General features: G+C 38.3%; 1 protein-coding gene across 9 annotated transcripts in view; it reads left to right on the top strand.

Annotated features, from left to right (window-relative positions):
• Positions 1 to 27,915, top strand: part of LOC131680344 (tropomodulin) — a 215,522-nt gene that overhangs the window by 60,582 nt on the left and 127,025 nt on the right. The window contains exon 1 of one of the 9 annotated variants that reach the window (XM_058961080.1): positions 20,901 to 21,533. The exons of the other annotated variants lie outside the window; for them this stretch is intronic. Within the exon in view, the coding sequence (XP_058817063.1) occupies positions 21,489 to 21,533 (45 nt within the window). The 5' untranslated portion in view covers positions 20,901 to 21,488. Of the gene's footprint in view, positions 1 to 20,900; positions 21,534 to 27,915 lie in introns of those variants that run through there. 9 annotated transcript variants of the gene reach the window in all.

Raw genomic sequence — 27,915 nt, 5'->3', positions numbered from 1 at the left:
GAAATTAAGCTTTGGCTGTAAAAAATATAATAATAAAAAGTTGTGTAAATTTTCAATTAACTAAAACTATTACAAATATTTCGAACAACGACAAAATATTTCACGAAGATGTTTAGGGGTACCTAAACAATAAAATAACTGAACAAAACTAAAACTGCTCTAACATAACTCAATCTGCTAGCCCACTAAAATTTCCAACTAACTCCCGCCTTTCAGTAGGCACAAACCCTGTTGAGTCTGCCCGTTCTTTCTAAATACCTTTTAAAGCATGTTGTTAGAGGCCTTAGTGATAACAAATGCGTAACGTATAATCGAAATATGAAACGTGTCTGTCAGTAGGCTCATTGCTCTAAGTACGGACTGCCAAAAACATCTTAGAATAAGAATTTCACCCATATCGTCAACCCAACGCACACACATACACTCAATTTGGCTCGGCAATTTCCCAGTGCGGTGTAGTCAACAAATTTAAAAACTGATATCTCAGTAAAGCCAGATTAATTTGATGTTCGGTGAAATATTTTCCGAGACTTAGCTTTCAAGCGTCACTTTTACTGAGATCTCAGCTGTTGAGATGTCGGTAAAAGATGCGAAAAAAAGCTGAGATTCGACAAAAAAATTAAGTGTGTGCACAAATACAAAAATAAATTAATTTGTCTCAACGCAAACCCACAAGCAGTGCATACACGTCGCACCCTGCAGTGTTGAACTCCATGTAAAAAACCCAAACCTACCATTCCCGTTTGCGGATAGGTACGTACACGACTCGCACCTATCGCATTTCTATACGCAAAGATTCAAATCGCACGACAGTGTGAAGAGTGCGCGATAGACTTTGCAGACAGCGAGGACTGGTGCAACTGACAAATTTCACAGCATCTACCGCTTATTGTACCGTCCGGACGTTGTAGTCATTTAACATCATGACTTTTGTATTAATGTGTATTTTCCACCCGATAACGAAAAGAAACTCTAAAACAATCGATCAGTTATCGATTATAAGCTTTCGGTTAAATCGAGTAAATCAAATATCTGATATCAATTAATCGATAACATAATTTTTAAACGCCAACGCTAAATATGAAAATGGCGGAACATTTTGTTGTGGTTGACAAGTGGCTCAAAATATACTCAGCGACGACCGTTTTTTTTTGGTTGAAAAACTAATATTCTCTACCTAATCGATTATTAACGGTAATTGATTATCTTGGAAGACCAATCGAATCAATTAATCAAGCTCAAATTACTCGATTACCGCATAATCGATTATTTGCAAATATCGGACATCACTAATGATGTTGCTCGTTTGGCATGTGAGCAACAAATGACTAGAACGAACACGCGGCCCTTCTATTAATAACCTCTCGTATTTAATTGAGCAACCTAGGTACTTCTTATTCACGGTTCTGCCTGACAAAGATGCTTCACACCCAAAACTCGGCCGTAATACCTTTACGATAACAAGTAAAAAATGCTCTGATAGAAAGACGTTTAATACTATAAAGGTCCCAACAAAAAATTCCCCAATTGTCAATACCAATATATTCAAATCTTCTCTGCGTCGCACTAATGTTTCAATAAATAAAAAACTATTTTAATCCACCTAGCGGTGCAATTGTGCCTTTCTCAATTATGAATCACGAGAATGTGTGCGTTGTTTATATTCATTAAAAGCCATTAAAAGCCTTTTTATATATTACATTTTATTATTATACATCACATGACAACTATATACAGGAAAAAAAAAAATCATAACAGTTTTTGCAACCGACCGAGACGGTTGTGCCTCCAGGTGGAAGGTTTTGTTCTCGAGAGAGTGACGGAGTGCGAGACGCTGTATGCGTTATTGTGGGAGAGAGAGAGAGAGAGAGAGAGAGAGAGAGAGAGAGACCAGTTTGTTAAGTGTGAGTCGACAGTTGATACGTCGGAGGCGTGGTCAACGGCATCCTTGACAAGTGGTGTTTTCACAGCAAACCGCGGGTAGACGAATTTGCCTACCGCGGTGGCAGAAATCGACAGTGATCGTGCCTGTACACACAGAAAAAAATATAGTGTATTGGTGTCGTCGGGCAATCGACGAGAGGGAAGCGTCACAGGTAGACCCATTTGCTCTATTTGTCTACCGCAGAAGTGGTACGACGAATAGTGGCACCGAAAAGTGCCGCATCGACAGTGGGATTTTCGCAGCAAGCCACAGGTAGCCACATTTGTCTACCGAGGTGGTGGAAACGGAGAGAGCGCGCTTGTGGTGGTGATACCGACGAGCAGCTTAATCGGAGAGAGTTTTGAAGTGTTGCAGGTAGGACTATTTCTCTACTGAAGAAGCAACGCGACGAAGAAGGACAGCAAGTGTCACATTGTCAAACAACGGGCACCGAGTTTACAACGTAACACATGAGGTGTGTTCTACCGGTGTCTTCGTCACCTAATAAATAGCAGATAACAGGTATATTTTTCATTCCTTTTTGTGATAGTTTTTCTTACTAGGTAAAATGGATGAAGAGATGGGAGAACGACTAACAGACCCTCCCCCTAAGCCTTATGCTGAAAATGTAAATCCGACTAGAATTAAAATTTACCCAGAGTCGTCAACGGGACCATGGATTGTATTTATTAGGCGTAAAGCAAAGGCGCTAAATATCATTCAAATTTCTAAAGATTTGACTTCGCGATTCTCGGATGTAAAAGAGATCGTCAAAGTTAATAAAGATAAAATACGCATTGTCGTTGGTAGTTTCAAACAAGCCAATGCAATTGCTTCTTGCGAGCTTTTTACGCGTGAATATAGAGCGTATATTCCTTCAAAAGAAATTGAAATTGATGGGGTCATCACAGAATCGAGTTTGACTGTTGATGACTTAGTTAAGCATGGGGTTGGTCGTTTCAAAGACACCATACTTAAAGACGTAAAAATACTTGAATGCAAGCAATTGCATTCAGTATCACACGAAGGAGATAAAAAAGTTTATCGACTGTCTGACTCATTTCGAGTGACTTTCGCTGGGTCTGCGCTGCCCAACTATGTCATTATCGATAAGATTCGTCTCCCTGTTCGCCTTTTTATCCCTCGTGTAATGAATTGCCTTAATTGCAAACAGCTTGGCCACACAGCCACTTACTGTTCCAATAAGGCACGGTGTGGCAAATGTGGGGGTTCTCATCAAGAGGATACATGCAATGAAAATTCAGAAAAATGCTTAATGTGCGGAGAAAACTCACATGAGCTCCCTGCATGCCCCATTTATAAATTGCGTGAGGATAAAATTAAACGATCCTTGAAGGAGAGGTCTAAGCGCTCCTATGCAGAAATGTTGAAAAATGCTACCCCTAAACCCATCTTCTTAGAAAACACTTACGCATCTCTATTTTCGGAACAGTCTGACTCTGACGGAGCGTGCGAAGGTACATCATTTGTTTTACCCGGAAATTCCAGAAAAAGAAAACAGTCTTCTTTTCCCAAGCTGCCAAGAAAGGGCCTTAAAATTTCTCCACCAATAGATAAACTGCGCCCAAAACCGAAAAATTCCGATTCAAAACCGAAATCAATTCCGCCCGGTTTTGGGAACGTACAATCCAAACAGAACACCATTACTGGAAATAATAAAATTTCGACTTCCTCTGAGCCTCAGCCGGGGGTAGGATTATTGAAATTTTCTGAAATTGTTGATTGGATTTTTAAAGCATTCAATATTTCTGAACCACTAAAGAGTATACTTTCAGCTTTCCTCCCAACAATTAGAACATTTTTAGAGCAGCTGATTGCTCAATGGCCCATCCTTGCAGCGATTGTATCTTTCAATGGGTAATTCACCTCCTCCAATGAAAGATTCCATCACTGTTTTACAGTGGAATTGCAGAAGTATCATACCTAAAATTGATTCCTTAAAAATTTTACTGCATAATTTAAAATGCGATGCTTTTGCTCTATGTGAAACATGGCTTACCTCAAACATTAATTTCAACTTAAATGATTTCAACATTATTCGCCTAGACCGAGACACTCCGTATGGAGGAGTGCTTCTAGGAATTAAAAAGTGCTATTCTTTCTATAGAATTAACATCCCCTTGTTTGCGGGCATTGAGGCTGTAGCTGTCCAAACGAACATTAAAGGCAAAGACATGTCTATCGCTTCTATATATATACCTCCCAAAGTTCAAATTGGACAACGTCAAATTTTTGAGGTAGTGGAATCCATGGCTGCTCCGCGTCTGATACTGGGAGACTTCAACTCGCACGGAGTATTGTGGGGTTCCCTCTACAATGATAATCGATCCTCTTTGATATACAATGTTTGTGACGAATTTAATATGACAGTTTTAAATACTGGCGAAACAACACGCATCCCCAGACCTCCTGCACGTCCAAGTGCATTAGATCTATCTCTGTGCTCGACATCACTTCGGTTAGATTGCACGTGGAAGGTTGTACCTGATCCTCACGGTAGCGATCATTTGCCAATCGTTGTTTCAATTAACAGTGAATTAGGCCTTACGAATTCAATCAATGTTCCTTATGACTTAACACGAAATATTGATTGGAAAACATACGAAACATTAATTTCCACTTCTCTTGCTTCGACAGAAGAGCTACCCCCTACCGAAGAATATGAATTCTTAGCGGGTTTAATTATTGAAGCAGCAGAACAAGCCCAAACGAAATGCAATCCTGGAATGACAATAAATAGACGGCCCCCTAATCCTTGGTGGGACAAAGAGTGCTCTGATGCATATGAAGCTAAACAAGTTGCCTACAAAGAAATTTTGAAACAGAAAGGGGGTATACGTGAGAACTTTGAAAATTATTTCATTTTGCAAAACAAATTTGACAGTATACGTCGTGCCAAAAAATCTAGTTATTGGAGACACTTCGTTAATGGCTTGTCAAGAGAAACATCAATGAGTACTCTTTGGAGCACAGCCAGAAGAATGAGGAATCGAAACGTGACTAATGAAAGCGAAGATTTTTCGAATCGTTGGATATTTAATTTTGCCAAGAAAATTTGTCCCGATTCTGCTCCTGCACAGAAAATCACTCGCGATGCTCCCACAAGTAACGATTTCATAGATTCGCCTTTGACAATGATGGAATTCTCAATTGCACTCCTCTCATGCAACAATAATGCTCCGGGACTAGACAGAATTAAATTCAACTTGGTGAAGAATCTGCCTGACCTAGCAAAAAGACGCTTGTTGAATTTATTCAATAAGCTTCTTGAGCAGAACATTGTCCCGCACGACTGGAGACAAGTGAGAGTTATCGCTATTCCAAAACCGGGAAAACCAGCCTCCGATCATAACTCGTATCGACCGATTGCAATGCTATCCTGCATCAGGAAATTGTTGGAAAAAATTATCCTACGACGTCTCGACAATTGGGTTGAGGCGAACGGCTTGCTATCAGATACCCAGTTTGGTTTTCGGAGGGGAAAGGGAACGAATGATTGTCTGGCGCTACTTTCGTCAGAAATCCAACTTGCTTACGCAAAAAAAGAACAAATGGCGTCTGTGTTCTTAGACATAAAAGGAGCATTTGACTCAGTCTCCATTGATGTTCTCTCGGAGAAGCTACATCAATGTGGTCTTTCACCAATATTAAATAATTATTTATACAATTTATTGTCAGAAAAGCACATGCATTTTTCATATGGCGATTTGGCGACACTCAGAATAAGTTACATGGGCCTCCCACAAGGTTCTTGTTTAAGCCCCCTTCTCTACAATTTTTACGTGAATGATATTGATAATTGTATTGTCAGCCCATGCACTCTAAGACAACTTGCAGATGATGGCGTGGTTTCTGTTACAGGACCAAAAGCCTTAAATTTACAACAACCACTGCAAGATAGTTTGGATAATTTATCAAGTTGGGCTTTGAAGTTAGGCATCGATTTCTCTACGGAGAAAACAGAGTTGGTTGTTTTTTCAAGGAAGCGTGATCCAGCTCAGCTTCAGCTTCAGTTGGTTGGTAGAACGATAGCCCAAGTCCTGACTTTTAAATACCTTGGAATTTGGTTCGATTCTAAAGGCACATGGGGAGGCCACATTAGGTATCTAATAACGAAATGCCAACAAAGGATAAATTTTCTGCGAACAATAACTGGATCATGGTGGGGTTCTCATCCAAGTGACATGATAAGATTGTATCAAACAACAATACTTTCAGTAATGGAATATGGGTGCATCTGTTTCCGTTCAGCTGCGAACACTCACATTATTAAACTGGAACGGATACAGTATCGCTGTTTACGAATTGCCTTAGGTTGCATGCAGTCGACCCATACGATGAGTCTTGAAGTACTAGCGGGAGTTCTTCCCTTAAAAGACCGATTCTGGGATCTCTCTTCTCGTTTACTTATCCGATGTGAGGTTATGAACCCACTGGTAATTGAAAATTTTGAAAGACTTGTCGAGCTTCGACCCCAAACCAGATTCATGACAGTGTATTTCAATCACATGTCACAAGAAATAACGCCTGCTAGGTATGTTCCCACATACGTCAATATACTAGATACTCCTGAATCCACTTTATTCTTCGACACGTCCATGCAAGCAGAGATTCGTGGAATTCCGGATCATCTTCGCTCGCGGGATATCCCTAAAATATTCACAAGTAAATATCAACACATAGACTGCCTTAAAATGTTTTACACTGATGGGTCACGAATCGGTGAGGCCACTGGTTTCGGTATTTTCAACAATAATTTTTCAATTTCTCTCAAACTTGCAGAACCCGCCTCTGTTTATATAGCGGAACTAGCAGCAGTTCACTATAGTTTTCAAATAATTAATACTTTACCCCCGAACCATTACTTTATCCTCACTGATAGTCTCAGCACAATTGCAGCTCTACGCTCAAAGAGGATTGATAATCACGATCCATTCTTTTTGGGGAAGATACGAGAATCTCTGAGTAACCTGACAAGAAAATGTTATAAATTTACCCTAGTGTGGCTCCCCGCCCATTGCTCTATTGCGGGCAATGAGAAAGCTGATAATTTAGCCAAGATTGGTGCACTAGATGGTGAAATATATGAAAGACCCATCGCTTACAATGAATTTTATAGCGCTTCTCGACAGAGGACACTTACTAGTTGGCAAACATCTTGGGACAATGGAGATATGGGACGATGGCTACACTCAATTATCCCTAAAGTATCAACGAAGGCATGGTTCAAAGGATTGGATGTAAGTCGGGACTTCATCCGTGTGATGTCTAGGCTCATGTCCAATCATTATACTTTAGATGCGCATCTCCGTCGTATTGGGCTCGCTGAGGGTAATCATTGTGCTTGTGGAGAAGGTTACCATGACATTGAGCATGTTGTTTGGTCCTGCACTGAATATCGTGAAGCCAGATCACAATTAGTAGATTCTTTACAAGTCCGAGGAAGACCAATCCATGTTCCTGTTAGAGACATCCTGGCGTATCGCGATCCTCTATACATGGAACTTATCTATCATTTTCTAAAAACAGCGTCTGTCAAAATTTAATTAAATTCGTCTCCTCATACTCTCATCCAAGGCTAATCATTCACCAATTAAAGTGTCCTAGAATATTTAGTTTTTAAATTTAGACAATAACAGAAAAAAAAGTAAATAAATACACCCGAAAATACTAGATCAGTATGAAATACAACAATGTAAGGAAAAAAGCAAACAATAAAGTGATTTCAGTGTTAGTTTTAGACAAAGTACTAGTATAGTTAAAATTAGTCTTAAGGATTTTTGTAACGTGCTATGTAAAAAAAGAAACTGGCGTAAAAAGCTTTTGCAAATGCCGTGTCAAATAAACGTATGGAAAAAAAAAATATACAGGAAAATAAATCATTATTCGATTTCTAAAATTTTGAAAAAGAAAAAACAGCCACGGTAGTATTGAACTGAAAAAAGGTGCGAAATCGGCAAAGTCCCAAAAAGTCGATCTTTATAAAAAAAAAATTTTCGAGATAACATAAAATCTCGACGTTTCATGCATTTTAAAGATTATTGGCATCAAAAATACGAATTCGATTTCTGAAATTTCATGGGGTCCCCCCTTTGAAAAGTTCTGGCTTATATGGGAATTTCATATGTGACCGGACGATTTAGTCTATATTTCCGGACCCATATAAGCGATCCGTACGAAATTTTATAGACATCTGTGGAGATATTATAGCTATCATTTGGGACTAAGTTTGTGAAAATCGGCCCAACCATTTCCGGGAAACTGATGTGAGTTCGTAAATTTTGAAAGATGGCCGCTTTTCCCGGGCACTTCCGGAACCGTCTATGGTGGTCAATGTAGTCAACGAAAGTTTGGTTGGCCGTCGGTGACCTAGAACAGCAAATTTAAGTTCATACTATGTTGCGTTTCGGCTTCGCCTCTTCAGAAACCGACACTAATGTATTGTCGGAATAGATTAGCGCCGGCTTGACGCAAATCCCTTAAAACTAAAACACACTATGTGTTTCAATCAAACGACTGATCAAACGTGATGTCCCGTTCGAGCAGAAGTTCTGTTTATGCCGATGAGACACAAGTGAAGCCGAAACTTGTCTTGGCTTAGCAGGCCTATGCGAAAGCACTATGCTATATTTCACCCTAAGGAGGAAAATTTGGTAAAAACCAAAATTTCTCACTAGGGTGAAAATTTGTTGGTAAGAACCAGTCTTTGTACAGGAGGGCACAAATCCTTATTTCATACTATGTTGCGTTTCTGCTCGAACGGGATATCACGTTTGATCAGTCGTTTGATTGAAACACATAGTGTGTTTTAGTTTTAAGGGATTTGCGTCAAGCCGGCGCTAATCTATTCCGACAATACGTTAGTGTCGGTTTCTGAAGAGGCGAAGCCGAAACGCAACATAGTATGAAATAAGGATTTGTGCCCTCCTGTACAAAGACTGGTTTTTACCAACAAATTTTCACCCTAGTGAGAAATTTTGGTTTTTACCAAATTTTCCTCCTTAGGGTGAAATATAGCATAGTAGAAATTTAAGTTGTTTGAGAGACATTTTAGCGAAATTTTTACCTATTTTGCTTTCATCGGAGTATCGGTTTGAATCACAATTTGCTATGTGATCGCACGCCACAACCTGTAACTCCGGAATCGGAAGTCGGATCGGGATGAAATTAAATAGCCATTTACGGGGACGCAATACCTTTCATTTGAGACCAAGTTTAGTTGAATCGGTCTAGCCATCTCCGAGAAACCGATGTGACTGTTATTCTGGATTTAATTTGGATACTTCCGCCGGAGCTTCCGGAACCGATGATGGTGGCCAATGTGGCCAAATTGACTTTGAATAGATGACCTAATACTACAAATCGAAGCAGTTGTGGTCATATTTTGGAAAAAATTTCACCTTTATACATTCATTGCAGAATTTATTAAAATTGACATTTTCTGCGTGTTCGTACTCATCACCCTGTAATTCCGGAACCGGAAGTCAGATCCATTAGAAATTCAGTAGCAGCCTATGGGAACGTTGCACCTTTCATTTGAGACTAAGTTTGTCAAAATCGGTTCAGCCATCTCTGAGAAAAATGAGTGACATTTTTGGTCACATACACACACACATACGCACATACACACACATGCATACATACATACACACATACATACACATACAGAGATTTGCTGAACTCGACGAACTGAATCGAATGGTATATGTCACTCGGCCCTCCGGGCCTCCGTTAAAAAGTCGGTTATCAGAGCAATTGCAATACCTTTCTATTGAGAAAGGCAAAACGTGTCAGATTGTCTGGATGTGTGTAGCACTTCGCTTGTCATAGTATTGCGCATCAAGCGAAACGAACACAATGTGGATAGAAAAAGCGATAGAAACATACTCGTCGGATTTTGGGTGCATGAATTTTTTCTTTTTTTTCGTGAACTTTTCAATTTGATCGATTTTTAACAAACTACTTTTATTGAGCAGATATGAAATTATTATCAATATTTAAGTTAGGTGTTTCTGAATCAAATTATTCATGCAATTTGCGTTTCGACTTCTTCTCATCAGAATCCGACACTAACTTAGTTAACGGACTAAGCTAGCGCCGGATTGACGCTAGCTCCAAAAAACGGAGACACAATTTGTGTTCCTGAGCAAACCTCTAGTCAAGCGTGATGTTCCGTAAGAAAAGAAGCCCATTTTAAGCTAATGAGAACTAATGAAATCCAACGTATAATAGCGGAGTTACAGGCGCAAACCTTACATATTGTTTTTTCATAGAAGATATTTTAGATTTTAGAATGACACTTAATCATTGCAGGTTCAGTATTGTGAATGGGTATCAATATTCGGCCATATATTACAGACTAACAGACATAACACTATGAGGGAATTCCCTAAAAAAGTAGTGATCCGTCAATTTTCCCAGAACACTAGCTCCACCTTTTATTCACGGTCCCAAACACTCATTTGCTGGTGGGTAACCCCTCAGGTTTGGGAACAATTTTTCACTAATGGTCTATTTCGCATATGCTTGTGCATATGTCAGGGGCGCCATAATTGCAAATGTGGCCACAGTCCCAACTACAAATATATTTGAAATGACCGTTAAAGCGGGCGAAGCATTGTTTTCGAGTCTCATGTCTGTTAGTCTGTGCATATATTTCGTATGCCTGTGAGTTTGCACATATGAAGTATTTGGAAGAATATTTTGATGTCCGTAATCGGTACTGAATCGTAATTGAAATGTATTGAAAAATGTTTGAGAAACACAATGCCATCAGAATTTTCCAATTTCTCTTACGTGAAAAATGTAGAAATATCCTTATTTTCACTGTCAAAATCGCAAATTTGGCAGTACTGTCGCTAAAAGCAATTTTCCTAAATTCTTCAACAATTTAACAAATATCTCGCGCTTTGATTCAAGAATAAATAGACCTGGAGATAGAATGAAAAGAAAAGTAAGGATTATTATTTATTGACCTTAGATGAACAATTACCCCAAAACTGGTTAAAATCCAGGAAGGTCGATCACCTCGCGCGAAATGACCCATACACGCAGATTATCTCGAAACTGTGCTGTGTTCTTCAAATCCCTTCACATTCCTCGTCGAACAAGTTCTTCTTCCCTTTGAGGCCGACGCATGGGGTGGACGGTGAACATAAGTCATAGACAAATAGATACAACACTATGAAGGAATTCCACCTGAAAATTTTGTATACCAATTTTGCTTACAGGGAACAGACGTCCATGTTCTATTTTCGAATAAATAAGTGTAAAATGATTGAGGTATAATTAAATCGGCCAATTTTTAACATCTGTAATAGACTGTCACTTTAGTCAAACTCACCAACTAAATAAAATTATGATAGTAGCTCATTTGATGGTGATATCCAAACTGCCTTTAATTTTTACTCAACTTTTAAATACTCGAGACAAGAATATTATCAATAAATATATTGACAGAGCTTCTCCAATACATCAATTACGTTTGAATTCTACCGCATCCAATATGTTCAAAATAACCTTACACCAGGTGTTTGCGTTTCGACTTCGTCTCTTCAGAACCACGGCATTTGAATAATGCACCGGGCTGATACTGCAAACTAATATTAATGTATCAATAAGTGTTCACACTTCTGCTTATTTATGGTTATCAAAACCATCAACTCCAAATAATTATCCATCTGTTAACATTTCAAATGGGTCTCTCTCGTAGTTAAATTTAAGCACTCGACCACTATCCAACTGTTAAACAATTTCGCCAAATAGTTCACATTCTAAGTACGATTTTTAACGTTAATCACTTGTTTACGCGAGATCAGATTGACTAAGATAACTAATATATATATTCCACCTCATATCAAGCTGCGTTTTAGGCGTGTTCACAGTTTAAGCGTCGTTAGAGGTAACGACGATTTTGAGAACTAAATGTTTTCCAATAGATTTGGACAAAACAACCCTCATAAAGTTTTAGCCCATAGTGGAACAACCGATATCACTCACATTTGGAGATGTGACTTATTTAACGAAGCTTGGAGATGGGGAGGGAGATCCATCAATGATTTCCTTTATAGTCGTTTGTTGTCAAAAACCATTTTTTCTATATTTTTATGTAACTTTACCGTGTACTTTTTTCACTGTGCAATAATCGTTGTAACCGAATGCCGTTCCAACTCCTACGTATCATCGTTTCTCCAGTACTTCGCTGGCAGATGAGTAATAACACATGACACACTAACGCATCGACCGCAGCACGGAGCTTCGAATCTGGAAAAATCAGCCGCTGAAAAACTGTGCAGTTCCCCCCTCAGGATAAATCTGTGAAAAATAAAGAAAACAAACACCCCCGAAAAAGAAACATAAATATGAAAACTGCTTCTGGCAGCCGGCGTGGCCGGGTATAATATACGATCACTGTAGCGGTAACGATTGCGGTCGCAGAAACACGGCAGCAACGGTGGAAATTCTGGTGGAAAACCTCTCAATTTTTCTGCGCCGGTAACATCCCCTCACGACCCCCCTCCTCAGACCGCGTCGTCCGATTCGCAATGCCCCCGCGCAGAGGTTGCTGCTGTGGCGAGATGGACTCAGAGAGTCCCGCCACCGTTGCCACAGGTTTATGGAAATCAGTCCGGGGCACTTTAGTCGCTTTCGGAGGACGTACCGGTGCAGATTGAGCAGTGTGTCGCGTAGCTAACCGCAACCGTAAAAGCGTAAGAGACCGAAAAAAGTCCCCTATATTTCCGCGGGTTTCCGTCGCGAACCAGTAGTATAGAAACGAGTGTTGTGAGCCCTCGGATACTCGTTCACGGAGGGCAGATTGCAATGTGCGTTTTTACGGCAGATTAATGACAGAACAGCTGCCACCGGTGGAACATTCCGCGACCCGACAGGCAAACAAAGCGAAGTGGATTACGCCGTCTCCGTCGAGCAGAGCTGGATACGGCCATTTGGATTAGGTTGATGTTTGAAGATGTTCCGAGGTTTGGCAGAGTGTCGTTTTGCTGAAATGCGAGAAGCTCTCTCTCCCGGCCTTTGTGTAGTTTTAACGAGGAAGTGAAAAAATCGTTCGTTTAGACAGGGGCAATTAAGTTGTTGGCAATTTTTCAAATCGGACGTGGGATTTGGGGGCGGGGAAAAATTGCCGATTCTTCGCACTGTCCAAATAGGTCCTGCGATTCGCTAAATCGTGCTAATTTATCACTTGAGCATGTCTGTGCAGTGCGTTGTTACTCGGGAACTAATCAGGTCAAGTGGGGGAGGACAAGGAAAAGGAACAAGATGGCCAGATTCTGAGCAAGCAACAACGGCCGCAACGCGCAGTTGAAGTGTGAAAATTGGTGCGCACTCTGCTGAATATTGTTGCCCGATGATAGATTTATTCGGCCAGAAGGGGGCTTCCACTTGCCTTGAGATTGAACTTTGCTTGCTCCGTTCGCACTGGAAGCTGATGGAAGTTTACCGAAAGTGACGGGTGATGGGAATGGTTTTCAAGTTTGAGAATTAATTCATAACACGTGTGCGCGCGAGGCGGTTTTTGACCCTTCGATAGTCACTACATGAGTTTGAAGAAACGATTCGAAGAGCTCAGACTAGGGATATTATTTAATAGAGGTTATACGAAAAAATGGTGTGTTAAAAGACCTTAATGTACATATCAGATTCGAATTCGAATTTTAAGTTCAATAATTGAAAGTAGACATACATTTTCGAACAAAGCAATATAAAATACCTGTGTAAACATTTGAACGACTACACGTTGAAATACTAACAGCGTCATACCAGTTTATCTCAAATTATGTCGTCGACAGTTTTGAAATATCGTCGGAATCAGTTGTCAATTAAGTGAAACTCATGATTCGTCACGAAATGAATGTTGATTAGATTAATAACTATACAATTTTCATATGTTTTTATCCTTTGGTAAATGCATAGAACTGATAATTAACAAGCGTAAAAAATTATTTTATTTATCATAATAAGAATGGTTTTCCCGGTAACTATGTCTTGTAATTCGGGTCAAGAATTATATAAATCGATTAGAATCTTGCAGACACGGCTTATACGCACGGTATAAACCGATAACTAGGCATCGCGCCTCTGTTACACCACCATCGCTTGGGCCTACGAACCACAAAATTTTTCCAGCCCGCAACGTGGGATGTTTCCCTTCCGCAGCTTACGTCAAATGGAAGAACAATCCGGCATCTCACTATCTTTTGTGCAGTCATCGCTGCGAAATCCTACCAGTTCACACAGAAAAAAAATATTGGTAAAAATAAGAGTTTTTCACTCTTAGCAAAAAACAACAAACGCATACTCTTAGTTTGAAAATAAAACTTTTATTTTGATTACTATTCTTCGTTAGCTTAAAAGGAAAACTTTTATTTTGATTATTTATCTTGATTAATTTAAAAGTTTAACTTTAAACCTAATAGTAGGCGTTGATTGTTTTTTGCAAAGAGCGGATCACTCTTATTTTTACCAATATTTTTTTCTGTGTGTATGAACGATAATCTTACTCAACCTGCCAACAGATTAGACATGATAATGAAGACATTCGGTTAGAAATATTTCATTTTATCGAGCGATAAGATTTGTATGACGCTTATGAGTATGTTGATGAGGTCTGTGTTTGGGAAAGCCTTAAGCAAGTTTGCAAAAACGGTAGATCCTCAGCAGCCTTGCGCCGCTTCGGTTCCTAGGCCTCGATTTTGCGGCCAAGCCAAGCATCGTACGGGCACTCCCTAAATAGAGGTTCCCAAAGGGTATCGGAAGGTTATCGGAAATTTGCTAAAACACAATCTGGGAAATGAAAATTTGCTGGCAACGCTCCAGCTCCCCGTTGAACTCTAACGATTTCGCCACCTGGCGGCCAGTTTTATGATACAAAATTAAAGTATGCTATCGATGCATAAATAAAATTCTGCGTGTACGTGCGTTCCAAGAGTAGAAGTTCAACCATTTCCACGTCCAGGAGCGCAGCGGCGAACACGATAACTCTTGAAAAAATTGTCTGACACAGGAAATTCAATAAGAATTGTGAAGCTTAGACATGTAGTTACTCGATGAACCACAAAAAATAAGCAAAAAGTTCAAATTTCGGAAAATGGCTTCATGAAAACCGAAAAATCTCATATTTTACTGTAAGATTCGCTCACTTTTCTTCAAAATAATGGGGAGAAAAAAAATATTCAGTTTCTGTGGTTCATCGACAGGCTACACATATTGCGCATTCTCATAAAAAAATCAAGCCATTTCTTTGATTGGTGTCCCAATCCCACATCAAATTGCATCACTGAAAAAATGCTGTAGCTTAGAACGTATTGTTTACACTGTAGTTTTGTCGCTGTTAGTTTTTCGAAAATTGTTGCCGATACATTGAAATCTGCGTGTATTACAAAAACCCACGAGAAATGCAAGGCTGTTTAAAACAAAAGAACTTCAGTATGGCCACCGAGATTGCGGGAGACTATTCTAGAGGTTCAATACTAACAATTACAGACATTTTATACAACAGACTTGCGGAGAGAAAAACAGTAAAACTAGCAACCATGAACGTAAACTGGCATCACGGAAGCTCCCATAAGCTTTGCATGGGCTTCCTCTTGCACTTCCCCTCTCAAAACCCTCATACTCGTTTGGCTGCACTTTTTGACAGTCCGTTTGGCTGCAATTTTTGACACTTCGCTAGTCTGTGTATAAAGTGTCTGTACTAACAATTAAGCGTATAAAAAGCAGTAGATTTTTTTGTCCACTACATCAAACGCCTGGGGTACAGCACTTGTCATCCCAACTGCTGTCAAAACGTATGAACTGACAGCGGTTGGAGTTAGGACCTGAACCAGTTTCGGGTTCAAACGAAAACGCCATTAGTGTGATCGATGATTTGTTTTCCTCCTGTCATAATGTTCTGATAGGTGTAAATCAAAAATAGCTTTTAGGTCAGGTTATTCTCGTGATGAAATCTGCACAATCTCTTTTGTATGTCTCCCCCAGTGAGCAAATTTTCTGGCAGAGACCGCTCTGCTAGATTTCTGTAAGTCTTGGTTTGGCAGCCCTGTCAGATTTCTGCGCGTATCCTGTCGGGTTAGTTGAGCTAGGGCGAACTCGGTTTTGCTCGCGTTTTCTGACAAATTTTGACAGGAACCGAGCAAAACCCTGTCATAACTCGGACATAAACTGTGCAAAGATCCTGGCTATTCCTACCTGTTAAAATTTAGCACGAATCGAGCAAAACATCTGACAAAGATGCGGCAGGAAGCGTGCAGAGATCTTGGCCGTACATTTCTGGCTCGATTCTGGATTAAAGTGAGCAGCATCGGTTGGTTTAACCGCTTCTGTCAGAAACGGTTGTTGCATTTGAGCGAATTCGTTGCCAGAATTCTCGCACAAAATGCTCGCAGAAACTCTGCCAGCATCAATTTCGTTTTGCTCAACTTTTGCTAACTTTCTGCTTGCCACGCTGACCGGGCCGGAATTCATTTTATAGCGGCAAAGAGTATTTCAGTACTTTAGGTAAGCAATTTAAAATATTTAAGCTGACTGACAGTTTTACACATGATAGCTGGAAACCCCCCAAGTAGAGTGTGTATGTCTGTGTATGCGTGCGTGAAATGAGTTGCATACGAGGAATTCCACGAAAATCCGTCCGAAAATCTTTAAAATCGTGACCGACCATCTTAGATTCCGATGAAACTTTGCACGTTTCACCGTCATGCAAGACTAAATATTTTTCACAGGTAATAAGATTATTTTGACTCAAGAGCAACTTTTCAAAAGGACGTAAACGTTCCGACGTGTATGCATTACAAAATTTTTTTGTTCGATTACTGTATTTTATACAGCAAAACTATCTGAGAACGAGTTACAGGGAACGAATACTTCTGTCTGAAAAAAACATACACTGAAAAAAAATGTTATGTCATTTTTCAAAAAAACAAAAATTTATGATAAAAATTTAAATTGCGGAATAACCCATTCTTTTAATTTTTTTTATTTTGTTGCCAAAAACCTAAAGAGAAAAGAAATATTTTGAATGTGATTGCATGATGGAGAAAAAATCGGTAAAAAAGTTTTCCTAACAATAACTTCGTACATGTTTTTAAATTTCATACTAATAGACATACAAAATTGTAATTCTATTACAGAATATAATTCTAAGCACCATTTAAAATCAAAATGAATTTAACAAAAATCTTCCAAATAGTTTTCGAGATATTTGAAATTTTGCTCCTTCAAAAACAATTAATTCGTGTAATTATGCTCTTTGTAAAGTTATTCGCGTTATCCCATCAAAAATGTCAAAAATTTAATGTTCATCGTTTTAAAGACGTAAAAGCAACTTTTTTAGTGTATTTGGATCATGGAGAAGCTTTCAATAAAAAAGTTTTCCTAACAACAACTTTTAACATTTTTTATATTTTTACATTTTTTATAATTTTACTAGTCAAAAATACAATTTTCTTTTTGAATATGATTTTAAACGCCATTTTAAATCGAAATGCTCTTAACAAAATTTTTCTAAAATGTAGTAGTTCTCGAGATATTTTAACTTTTGTTTTAACAACACAATTATTTTGTTTTAATACGACCTTTTCATAAGTTATTCGCGTTGCTCCATCAACAGTAATAGGTTTTTAAAAAGGCCCGTAAACTTTCCTGTAACTCTTTGACATCAAGGCGATATTGTGAAACATTTTAAAGTTACATGAAAACAACCAAAATATAATTCAGCTATATAGTTTAATCAACAGACCCTATGGTTGAAATATATTTTGGTTGCTCACCCGACAGGATGCGCGCAGAAATCTGACAGGGCTGCTAAACCAAGACTGGTAGAAAGCTAGCAAAACGGTTCCTGCCAGAAAATTTGGTGACTGGGTATACGAGTTGATACGTACAAAACCAAATGAGTCAATGCTACTGACGATATGTGATGAAAAAAACTGGTTCCGAGCTCGTACAATGGCTCCCCGGGAATATCGGTTTTTCTAAAATTACTAACAATGACTATTTCTGAGTTCGTCTTTGAGAATCATGAAGTTTGATACCCATATTAGCAGTATGGTTTTGTGTTTGACCAGTACTATGGTTCCCCCGGTGACATCTGGAACTGGCCCCAGGATGGACATTGGTCCCAAAATCACTTTTAAATGCCTTTTTGGGAGGCTGACTCTAAAAACAAAGCAGTTTGATACCCACGATTGAAAAAAAGGTGTTTGGCCACCTTCGAACCGGTTCCAGTAGGAACCCTCTTCAGAAACTCACCTGGATATCAATATTCATACATTTTTTGGTCAAATTTTAATGGTATATAATGTCAATAATCAGGTCTAGACGGATAACATTAATTGTAACCAAATTGATAACGTTGAACCGGGTTTACGTTGGTGTAAAAGGAAGTTGGTATCATTTTTACCCGATCTGACCCAGTGACCCACCGGAGTAACTCCGGGCATGTAGACATTTCCGGAAATTTAAACAAATCAAAACTAGAAACTCGTGCGAGTCCAATGAAGTTAAACGTAGGTCGATACATTTAAAAACGAATGAATGGCACCAGTTTGAATTTCTTTCACGGATTAAGAACGGCAGAAGAATTTTCTCAAGACACTCCTTCTTATAACACTTGTTGATTGATGACCAGACCGCTCGGCTTGAGCTATGGCTTTAAAATCCCTGAGTTGGCGATGTACATGCTTAACTTTTCTTTTCAAATTTATGCTTAAACTTATATTTTACTTCGGAGGGTGTGCCTGACTTGTCGCTGGAATAGTAGCTGTCATTTCCTTGAATGTGGGTCTTCGAGAACGGAAAGTAACATTCGTCGTCCAGCACGAACGACGTCCCGCATTAGTTCTTCGTCATCCACGGGCACGTTTTCGTCTCAAAAATGGTCTACCGTAAACTTTTTTCCACGATGACCATGCGTTTCGTAAAACCGTACACACATGCTCGCGGAGTGCTTACTGTTTCGACGCCATCTTCGATTGAGCTGACAGCACCCGAGCGAAAAGAAACATGTCACCCATTTCGAGGGAGTTCAGAGAGCAATTATTTTGAAGAGAACAAAAAATTACGCTCTTTACTTCAATTACAGAAAGGTGTTGAAATCATTATCATTTTTTTTATTGAACACCCGTTAGACCAGTTGTCAGTTTGTTGGTTGAACTTAATTGTGTTTTTCTTAAGAAGGTTATGAAGATTTTTCCAACGGTGTGAGAAAAAAGCTGCTTGTTTCGTTTTCCAAAATGGCCGCTTTTCCAAGCTTTCTCAAATGAACCTTAAGGTTGAACAGAGAATGGGGCAAAAATCTAAAACTAAAAAAGCAGTTAATTCCACACCGTGTGTTAGATCTTCATGAAAATTAAACAGCAGTACTGTAACAATATTCTACATAAGCTGATTGATTTTTATGATGATCTAACACACGGTGTGCAAAAAACTGCTTTTTTCGTGTTAGATTTTTGCCCCATTCTCTGTCCAACCTTAATCATTCATTCGAATTAAATGTCACTCGAACTTTACACAAAACTCCTTGTTGCCGAAACGAATAGACAAGCAATGTTAGTAGACCGTGTCATCAGTTTTGCTTTTGTTATCTCCGCGTGTCTGTATTATTTATAACAAATACTAAAACGTTCCTCGACGATTCGGTTCGCTTGAAGAACAGTGCGACGAAGTAGTAGATACAGAACACTAGAGAGTATGTCAAAAATTGCTAAAGAATTTTCGCATGGATGCAAAATGGTAATATTTTAAAGGTTTTTAATCATGTTTCTTTATATATCCAAGAATATCGCTGTCTAGTGATCGTGACTGTACTTGCTCGAGCATGGATGTCGAGCATGGATGTCTGTTTTTTGTGATCTAAGGATTAAAAATATATCAAAAAATAGATGCAAATAACTTTCTTCAATAAAAGCACTGCAGATCAGTGGGAAATGCATTGTATACACACAAGCGACCATCAGCCTCCAGCAATTTTCAATCAACCCGATCGATTGAATCGATGGTTTAAATCATACAGTGTTTGGATACATTTCTACTAAACACCATATTTTAACTTAATTTACGTCCTATTATTACCCCCTTGCAAGCAAATTTGATCACGAAACCAACACAGATACAATTCAATCTTAAATTTCGATCATATTGGAGCGTGCATTACGAGCCGAGCCACTGCTAGGTTTCGCACACGTTAATTTGTATGGTATATGGAAAAGAAACATTTTTAATTATACCGACTCGCCAAACCACCTACGAGACGAACTCAAACAAGCACGGGTCGTAAATAATACTGATTCACGCGTAAAAATTTCAGCACACTGAAAACCATTTTCTTAATGTTTACTAATTATTCTCCCCATCGAATACAGGGTTGTAGCTAAAATATTATTGAAAATAAGTTGGGTGAACTCTAAGTGTCTAGTACGGTTAAACCTCCCAGAATCATTCTTGCTGTTTTTTGTTCTCATAAATATGTGAAATTCACTTGTTATCAACCCTTATAAACCCTTGAGCTGATTTTGGTAATTTCCTGATGCAGCTGACGGTGAAGATACGTAGTCAAACTTTTTTTTAGTTATTCGTACGAAAAACAATAAATACAAATTATTTTGTAAAATTAAATTAGGAGGGCAACTATTTGAAACAACCATCTTGATTATCCTTTTCAATAGTTTAACTGTCAAAGATGATTATTCACTGTCAAATCAGGCCGATAGCGTCGAACAAGGAACTGTTTACATTTCCGTATAAATTCATTTAAAAATCGAGTCTTCGAGTTAGATGGTCGGAAAGACATATTGTTACATTTAGAAAGTTGATCTGAGAGTCCCAATATTGGCAGCCACCACGACAAATCAGTGTACCACCCTGCCAGCCGGGAACATCTTCCTTTTCGCCATTTAATTTTACGAGACAGGTTGATTGTCGTTTAGTTCGAAGAGCTGGTGAAAGTAGTCCATTGCTGTCGGCCGGGAGGAACCCGATAGAACCTTGTTCCTGTAGCATTACACACTTTGTTCCTGGTTCGCACAGATCTAAATCCAGATAAGCAGCATCGAAGGAAAAAAAATACCGAAACAGCGAATGTGAAGTGGAATGAATTTGCGCAGAGCGCGGGCGGAGAATAAAAAAGAAGGCAGTGAGCTGCTGCTTGTTCGTTAACCGTCAAGGCAATAGGTGTGATTAAGTCGCCAAAAGTGAGGTCATAAATTACCGCGCACCAGCTGAAAGTGATTTATCTGGTCTGGGCCGACTGACATGCCGATGCCCGGAAGAGGCGGTTGAAACCGCGGAAGAAAAAAAAAAGTTCTAGGGAGAAAAAAAACTTGAAACGTGTGTGTTTGCGTTTATATGGTCGTGATCGTAAGCTATTGGATGTGATCAACATATATGAACGAGTCCTACCGGATTCCGAGGCAAAGTGTTGATCGTTGAAGGTGATGTGAAGTGTTTCGCTATAAAGTGATAAATATTTATGTTTGCGTTTGTTTTGCTGTGATAAATTGTCCCGAAGACTGCCAGCTGACGAGACAAGATGGGAATTTTTGGGGAAGAGTGGAGTCGGACGGAGATCATCACGGTGGGTTCCGGCAGGTTAGCCGGTTTAATTACATACATAAATATTCACATTAAACAACAACTAAAAACTAGTCACAGAACAAAAATAATTATTTAAAATGACTATTTCAACATCATATAACAATTTTTTTTATTTTAATATACTTGTGTTAACAGAAAGCTTTAAAATCAGAATAATTCAAATATTTACGTATCATAATACCAACCTTTAGTCTTGTTCGTAATGTTGAAGCAGATCCCAGTTAGATTTACCAGTTAAATTACCTTTCGCCAAAATTGCCCACAGTTGACCCCCGTCTCCCCATGTGAGAAATTGTTGCAAATTTCTTTATTCTCCCCTTCCAGTAATACGCTACAAATTCCTTAAAAAAATTTCTTCAATGCAGGGGTCCTTTTTTTAAAACTTTCAGCCAGTTTTTGAATGCGTATAACAACCATTGTTCTAAATAAATTAACTAGGTTTTTGCCCTCTATTTGGAAATGCATGCAGCAATTTAGCATCCTAATTCAGTAAAATTTGCGTCTACTATAAATGAAGAAAATAATGGATAGCAGTAATTATCTGCGCCATGATTGGTCCGTGATTTTCACTGACGAATGAACATATAATTGCGTTCCAGTAGATGACTATAAGCGGTGGCTCTCATAAAATCAATTACCTACTTGAAAATTTTGCAAGTCTTGTTTTGTTGTACGGTTAGTTCAGCCCGCTTGCAGTATATCAGCTCGAAATGCATTGAAGTTCTGTGGACAGGGCCACGGATACAGTATACAAAGAATTTAACTACGATTTCATGAAACATTACGATTTCTACCTACCTACGTTTGCTGTTGCTGGAAGGGACGACCAAATATGTAGTTTCAGAACTTACCGAGTATCTCGAAAAAACCTCTGTCTCTCGAACCACCAATCATATCGGCCTTCATGCGGTCCACTACTACAGTACATAATACGACGTCTTCCGACTTTTTTGTCAATTTAAATCTATCAAAAAATTTCTAGAGTGAAAAAATGCTTTCGTTCGTCGATCTTTCGTTGTGGATTTTTTGTGGCTAAATAAGAACAATGAAACTAATCCAAAGATAAAATAAATAAAATGATTAAAACTTATTAATGCAATTACTAAATTGAATGAAATTAATAAATTTGATGAAATGAATGTAATAAATTAGTAAATACAATAAACAAAATTAATAAAATTCAGAAAATGAATTTTCAAAACAGTGAGTACATAAATAAATCAAATTAATGAGCGGAATAAAATACATAAATCGAATAAAGTGAGCCAAATTAATGAAAAGAATAACATGAACGAAATTTACTTAATTCAATGACCAAAATGAATTAATAAAATGAACTGTGAATATTTAAAACAAATCAAATAAATGAAATATACAACGATGGTAATTTTTCGAAATTTCAATTATTTTCGAAGTTATTATTTTTTATATGTTGTTTACATTGATAATATCGATCATGCTTATTTCTAAATAGTGCAGTGTGCTGATGATTTCTTTCTATTTTTATTATTTATGACAATAAAACGTTATTTGTAAAAATTAATACCCTCCCCAAGGTTGATGGGTTTGACGATATTACAAACATCATCAAGCATATTGCGTGTATCAATGCGAAAGAACCTCTGATAGGAAATTGCTTTAAGATAATTATTGCATTACGCTTCGATAGTGGTGCATCTAGGAGACCGAAATGGCTTATGAGCCTTTTTTATGTTTTGTGTTTTTTCATACATTGTTCCACAGTTTTAATATCCAGTTGTTGCTCTTATTCCATACGAGCAACATCGTCTCCGGGCGATGCAATAAGCGCTATCGATTTTCGGTAACGTTGGCATTTGCACACACTCGCACCTAAGTGACTAAACCATATACGGTTAGTTTATAAATAGAGGTGACGGGTACCCGTTTGAATCAGTTTTTGTTCTTATGTCGAACGGGTAAGATCATGGGTGCAGCGTCTGGGCACTACAATAAGCGGTAGACGCTATGCATTTTAGGCAGCGGTGGCCGTGTGCGGATTTTTCGGGTACCAGCACGGTGTCACAGAATGATCAGTTCATGCCGTTTAGTCGAGCGAAACAGTCGCAATTGCGTTGAGCTGGTGGAGAATATTTTTATTCGGCATGTCATAGTATGTTATAATCAGACTGTTAAATCAAGTGATTACCAAATTCAGTTGGCTAGTTGGAATTAGTGATAGTGACGAGTGTGTAAAGCGAAAAACCACTATTGCGGTGAATAATATCACTGAACTAATAGTGATTGTAATCATCGAGTGATTGGTGGTGTTAGCTCGGCCTCTGAGGCGAAGCGAAAAGTTTGCTTTATCATCCCATTGTGGTCATTGCTGTGATATTGATTTACGCCAAAAAGGAAAATTGTAGGCAAATCGAATCAGTTCAAGATGTTGGCGTCAGTATCTACAAAGACGTCATTTTTGTGGGGTGAAAAAAGTGTAGCCGAAGAACAGAGAAATTCGCAGAGTGTGTTTTCTGTCAGAAAGAGAAGAGGGAGGCTGAGAATGGGTTAGAGAAGAGAGTGAAATTAGTCGAGTTCTCCATTCGGTGATACCTGGATGTGTGCATAATGAATATTAAGGGGGAGATACAACTAATGTGCTGCGGCTACTTATGGATAAACATATTCTACATATAATAAGGAAGTATTATTTATTTATTTATTTTGTATTTCTTCAGTCGGCAACCGTGCTGTAAATATTTATTATGTACAATGTTTATGTTTATTATGTACAATGTTTATGTTTATTATGTACAATCAGTTTTTGGACTGCTTGAGTTGAGTGCGTCGCATGTAGTCATCGACAGGTAACAGTTAAGTCGGCATAAGTTGGATGTATTTGTTTTATGCGAATATACACGAATTGTACGTCAAGAGTTCGACCGTTTGTGTGTGTGAGCGTCTCCATAGGAGGTGCATGTATATAAGGTTGACGATCCGCTGGCGTTTGTAACGATGGGAGAGCAGGACTGGCGGATCTTTTGAAGGACACTTGGTTGGGCAAGTTGGGGATTTCGAATACCTGTTCACATGGGGGTCGTTTTGAATTCTTGTGTGTGTTGACTTCGTCACCATGCATAGAGTGAGAGGTTTGATTGATTCTTGACTTCAGTGTTACTTGTATTTGGGAGTGATTGGTATCGGTTGTCTTTCTTCTTTATAGCTCATTCGCATTTTCGTTTGTAACCTGGCTGTTTGCACGGGTCCATCGTCGAGCGATACGATATATTATATTATATTATATTATGTTATATTATATTATATTATATTGTATTATATATTATATTATATTATATTATATTATATTATATTATATTATATTATATTATATTATATTATATTATATTATATTATATTATATTATATTATATTATATTATATTATATTATATTATATTATATTATATTATATTATATTATATTATATTATATTATATTATATTATATTATATTATATATTGATATATTGATAATATATTGACGTTATATGCATATGATTTATGGGGTGAGGAGGGTCCACCAGTGCATGAAGTTACAACTGGACAATGAAGTGGAAGGCCAATCGCAGTCAAGGAGGAAAAGTGGTCGTCGTTCACAACAGATCAATATATTATATTTATTGAATGCGTTTATCCATGATTTTCAAACTACTTAATTAATTCTTCATGCTCATCGTTCTCACCATACTTATTTACATTTATTTCTATCTTTCTCAGGAAAATTGATACATACTGTTATTTGAAACTCACTGAATTTCGTTATATTCACTGCGTCATAATTTTCGTTGCAACTAACATGTTCACCATATACCTTGTATAACAATGGTTATATTCATGTATGTGTTATATTCATTATTTTCATTAAATTGTATTCATTAAAGGTTTTATTCATTTTTCTTATTAGGTATGTACACAATATTCATTTTATTCTTGATCTTGAGCTATTTGTCAACTATGCTATATTACATCATATACAATAAATTTAATTCGCTATATAATACACTATATAACATTGAAAACTGGGAGGGGCTGGGAGCACCAGGGTATCATATGAATTGAGGACTGGACGAAGGAACGTGGATAGCCAGCCTAAGTCACTTGAAGAAAACTTGTTTTCATCAGAAGGTCTGATATGAGTTTGACGCACCCTTCTCAAAACAAACCATCAGGTGGGTAAAGCAGGTATAGCGAAATTTTTTATCTTTTAACTGAAGTATTGTTGTTGGAAGGAAGCGGGGTGCGTGTAAGTGCCTCTGCTTACGCAGCCGCTCAACCCTTTTTGATTTCCCTTCATTAACAGCAATAATGCGAAGGTTTTACGATAATCTATTTCGAGGCTACCGTAAGTCTACCCGCATTCATTGGAAAAACCTTGAGCTGATGGTGGCTTAATATCACATCACATCACATCACATTGTTCCACAGTTTTAATATCGGTCAATTTGTACATTTCTAATCAATCATTAGCTCTTTTTTTCTTTATACCGCCAATTATGATTCCTTTTATTGCTATATCCTAAATTAGATTCATACTAGGGTTGTGATACCGGTAATACCGGTACCGAAAATCCCTGGAATTTCGGTACCATACAATTTTTTTATGAAAAATATGAATAAAGGACCCCGTTTCCAAATATCGGTCTGCAAGATATCTTTTAATTATATTTAACTATCTTCTAGCGTTCAGCTTACGCTTTTGTGGGGAAATGAGGTGGGGCCATCATCATAATAATTCTAGAAGTTAACTATTATTAATTCCCGTTGTACTGAACGATATGTTTAAATTCCTGCACTATCTGGTCGAAATACACTTTCAGCTATCTTCTACTAAATTTCAAAGTATTCACATCTAGGAAGAGTAATATTGTTTTGATTTTTTTATTATCGACATTCTGATTGGTTCCAATTATTCACTGGATGGCGCGTGATAAGGCTGTGGCCTAAGTAATGTCTGTATTTGGTTTGCGCCCAAATCCTTATCTATGAAAGAACGAACAGAGATTTAATAGCTTACAAATTCAGAGTTGGTGAGCTGATTCATATGGAGCGAGTCGTAAATTTTGGTAGTCAGCAAAACTCCATAGATTACAGAAAATTAGGAGCCTTGGTATGCATGAAAGTCGAAACCAATTTACAGCAAAGCAAAAATTCCAAGAGGAAATACGACCAACGTACATGTATTTACATTCTCGCTCCGATTTACTGTTGATAATAGAGTTTTTTACATTTATCATCTGTTGAAGTCGACCGAAAGTCGCACAGCTTACCAGTTATGGAATTCAAAGTGGCCTAGATCTCGAAATAAAAGAAGGTGCCGCATTCGAAAAATACATCCCGCTGCAATGAGACATCACTTTGATTATTCGATTTGAAGCGTTACTCGAATCTTTTGAAAAAAAATATTCGAGTACCGGTACTGGAGGCTTGAGTACCGCAGTACCGATTCTTGCCAAAATGAGTCGGTACTGCGAACCCTAATTCATACTAACACTCACTAACTCAATGAATTGCATATTTTCTCATATACACTCACAATCTCTCCCTCTCCAAACATACAAACGCTCATGGTCCTCGCGATAACACAAACCCGGTCATCAATGCAAATGTGCAATCGCATCAATTTACAAACGCGGTCCCAAGAGTGAACCTACAAACACCCGTGTTTGCCCGATCATGACTCGGTTACGTCCGGAAGTTACATCCTACTCGACCCTAGCAGCCTACGTCTATGCCTTCAGTTCGACTAATAAAAAAATAACGCTCATCTACTAAACAACACAATCCGTGCCGATATGACCGAGAACCCTAGCGATATGAGGAATCTAGCTTGTTTCTAGCATTTAGCACGTTAACATACAAACGATTAAGACCTTCGCGATCATCCACGTACACCAAAGCCTATGGTCTCGCAAACATGAAAACACCTCGATGATTAAGTGAATGTTTTAGTACTAATAAACTTACAAATGCGGTCTCAAGCGGGATCCTACAAATGCCCATGGTGGCGCGATCATGAATCGTCCATGTCCGCAAATCTAGTTTGGTCAATGCCTTCAGTTGGACCAATAAAAAAATGCCGCCCATACCCAACTAAACAACGCGTCCCGTAACGACACGACCAGGAACTCTAGTGATTTGAAAAAAACTTACTCTCTTCGAGGTTTCTGAGCCGTACACCGAAAATTTAATATCAGATTCATCATCTGCGCGCGATTATCCCAGAACACCCGCGAATATGCAAATGGACACACGGTTTTATAAAATCGAGCCCCTCGCGATAATACATGCGATCGTGAAGTCCCCATGCCCGCACATATCTAAACCGTACAATGAATATTACATTCAG

This window comes from Topomyia yanbarensis, chromosome 1 (genome assembly GCF_030247195.1).
Source record: "Topomyia yanbarensis strain Yona2022 chromosome 1, ASM3024719v1, whole genome shotgun sequence".
Taxonomy (NCBI): Eukaryota; Metazoa; Arthropoda; class Insecta; order Diptera; family Culicidae; genus Topomyia; species Topomyia yanbarensis.
Note: the sequence above shows the minus strand (reverse complement) of the source record. Positions and strands in the feature narration are given on the sequence as shown.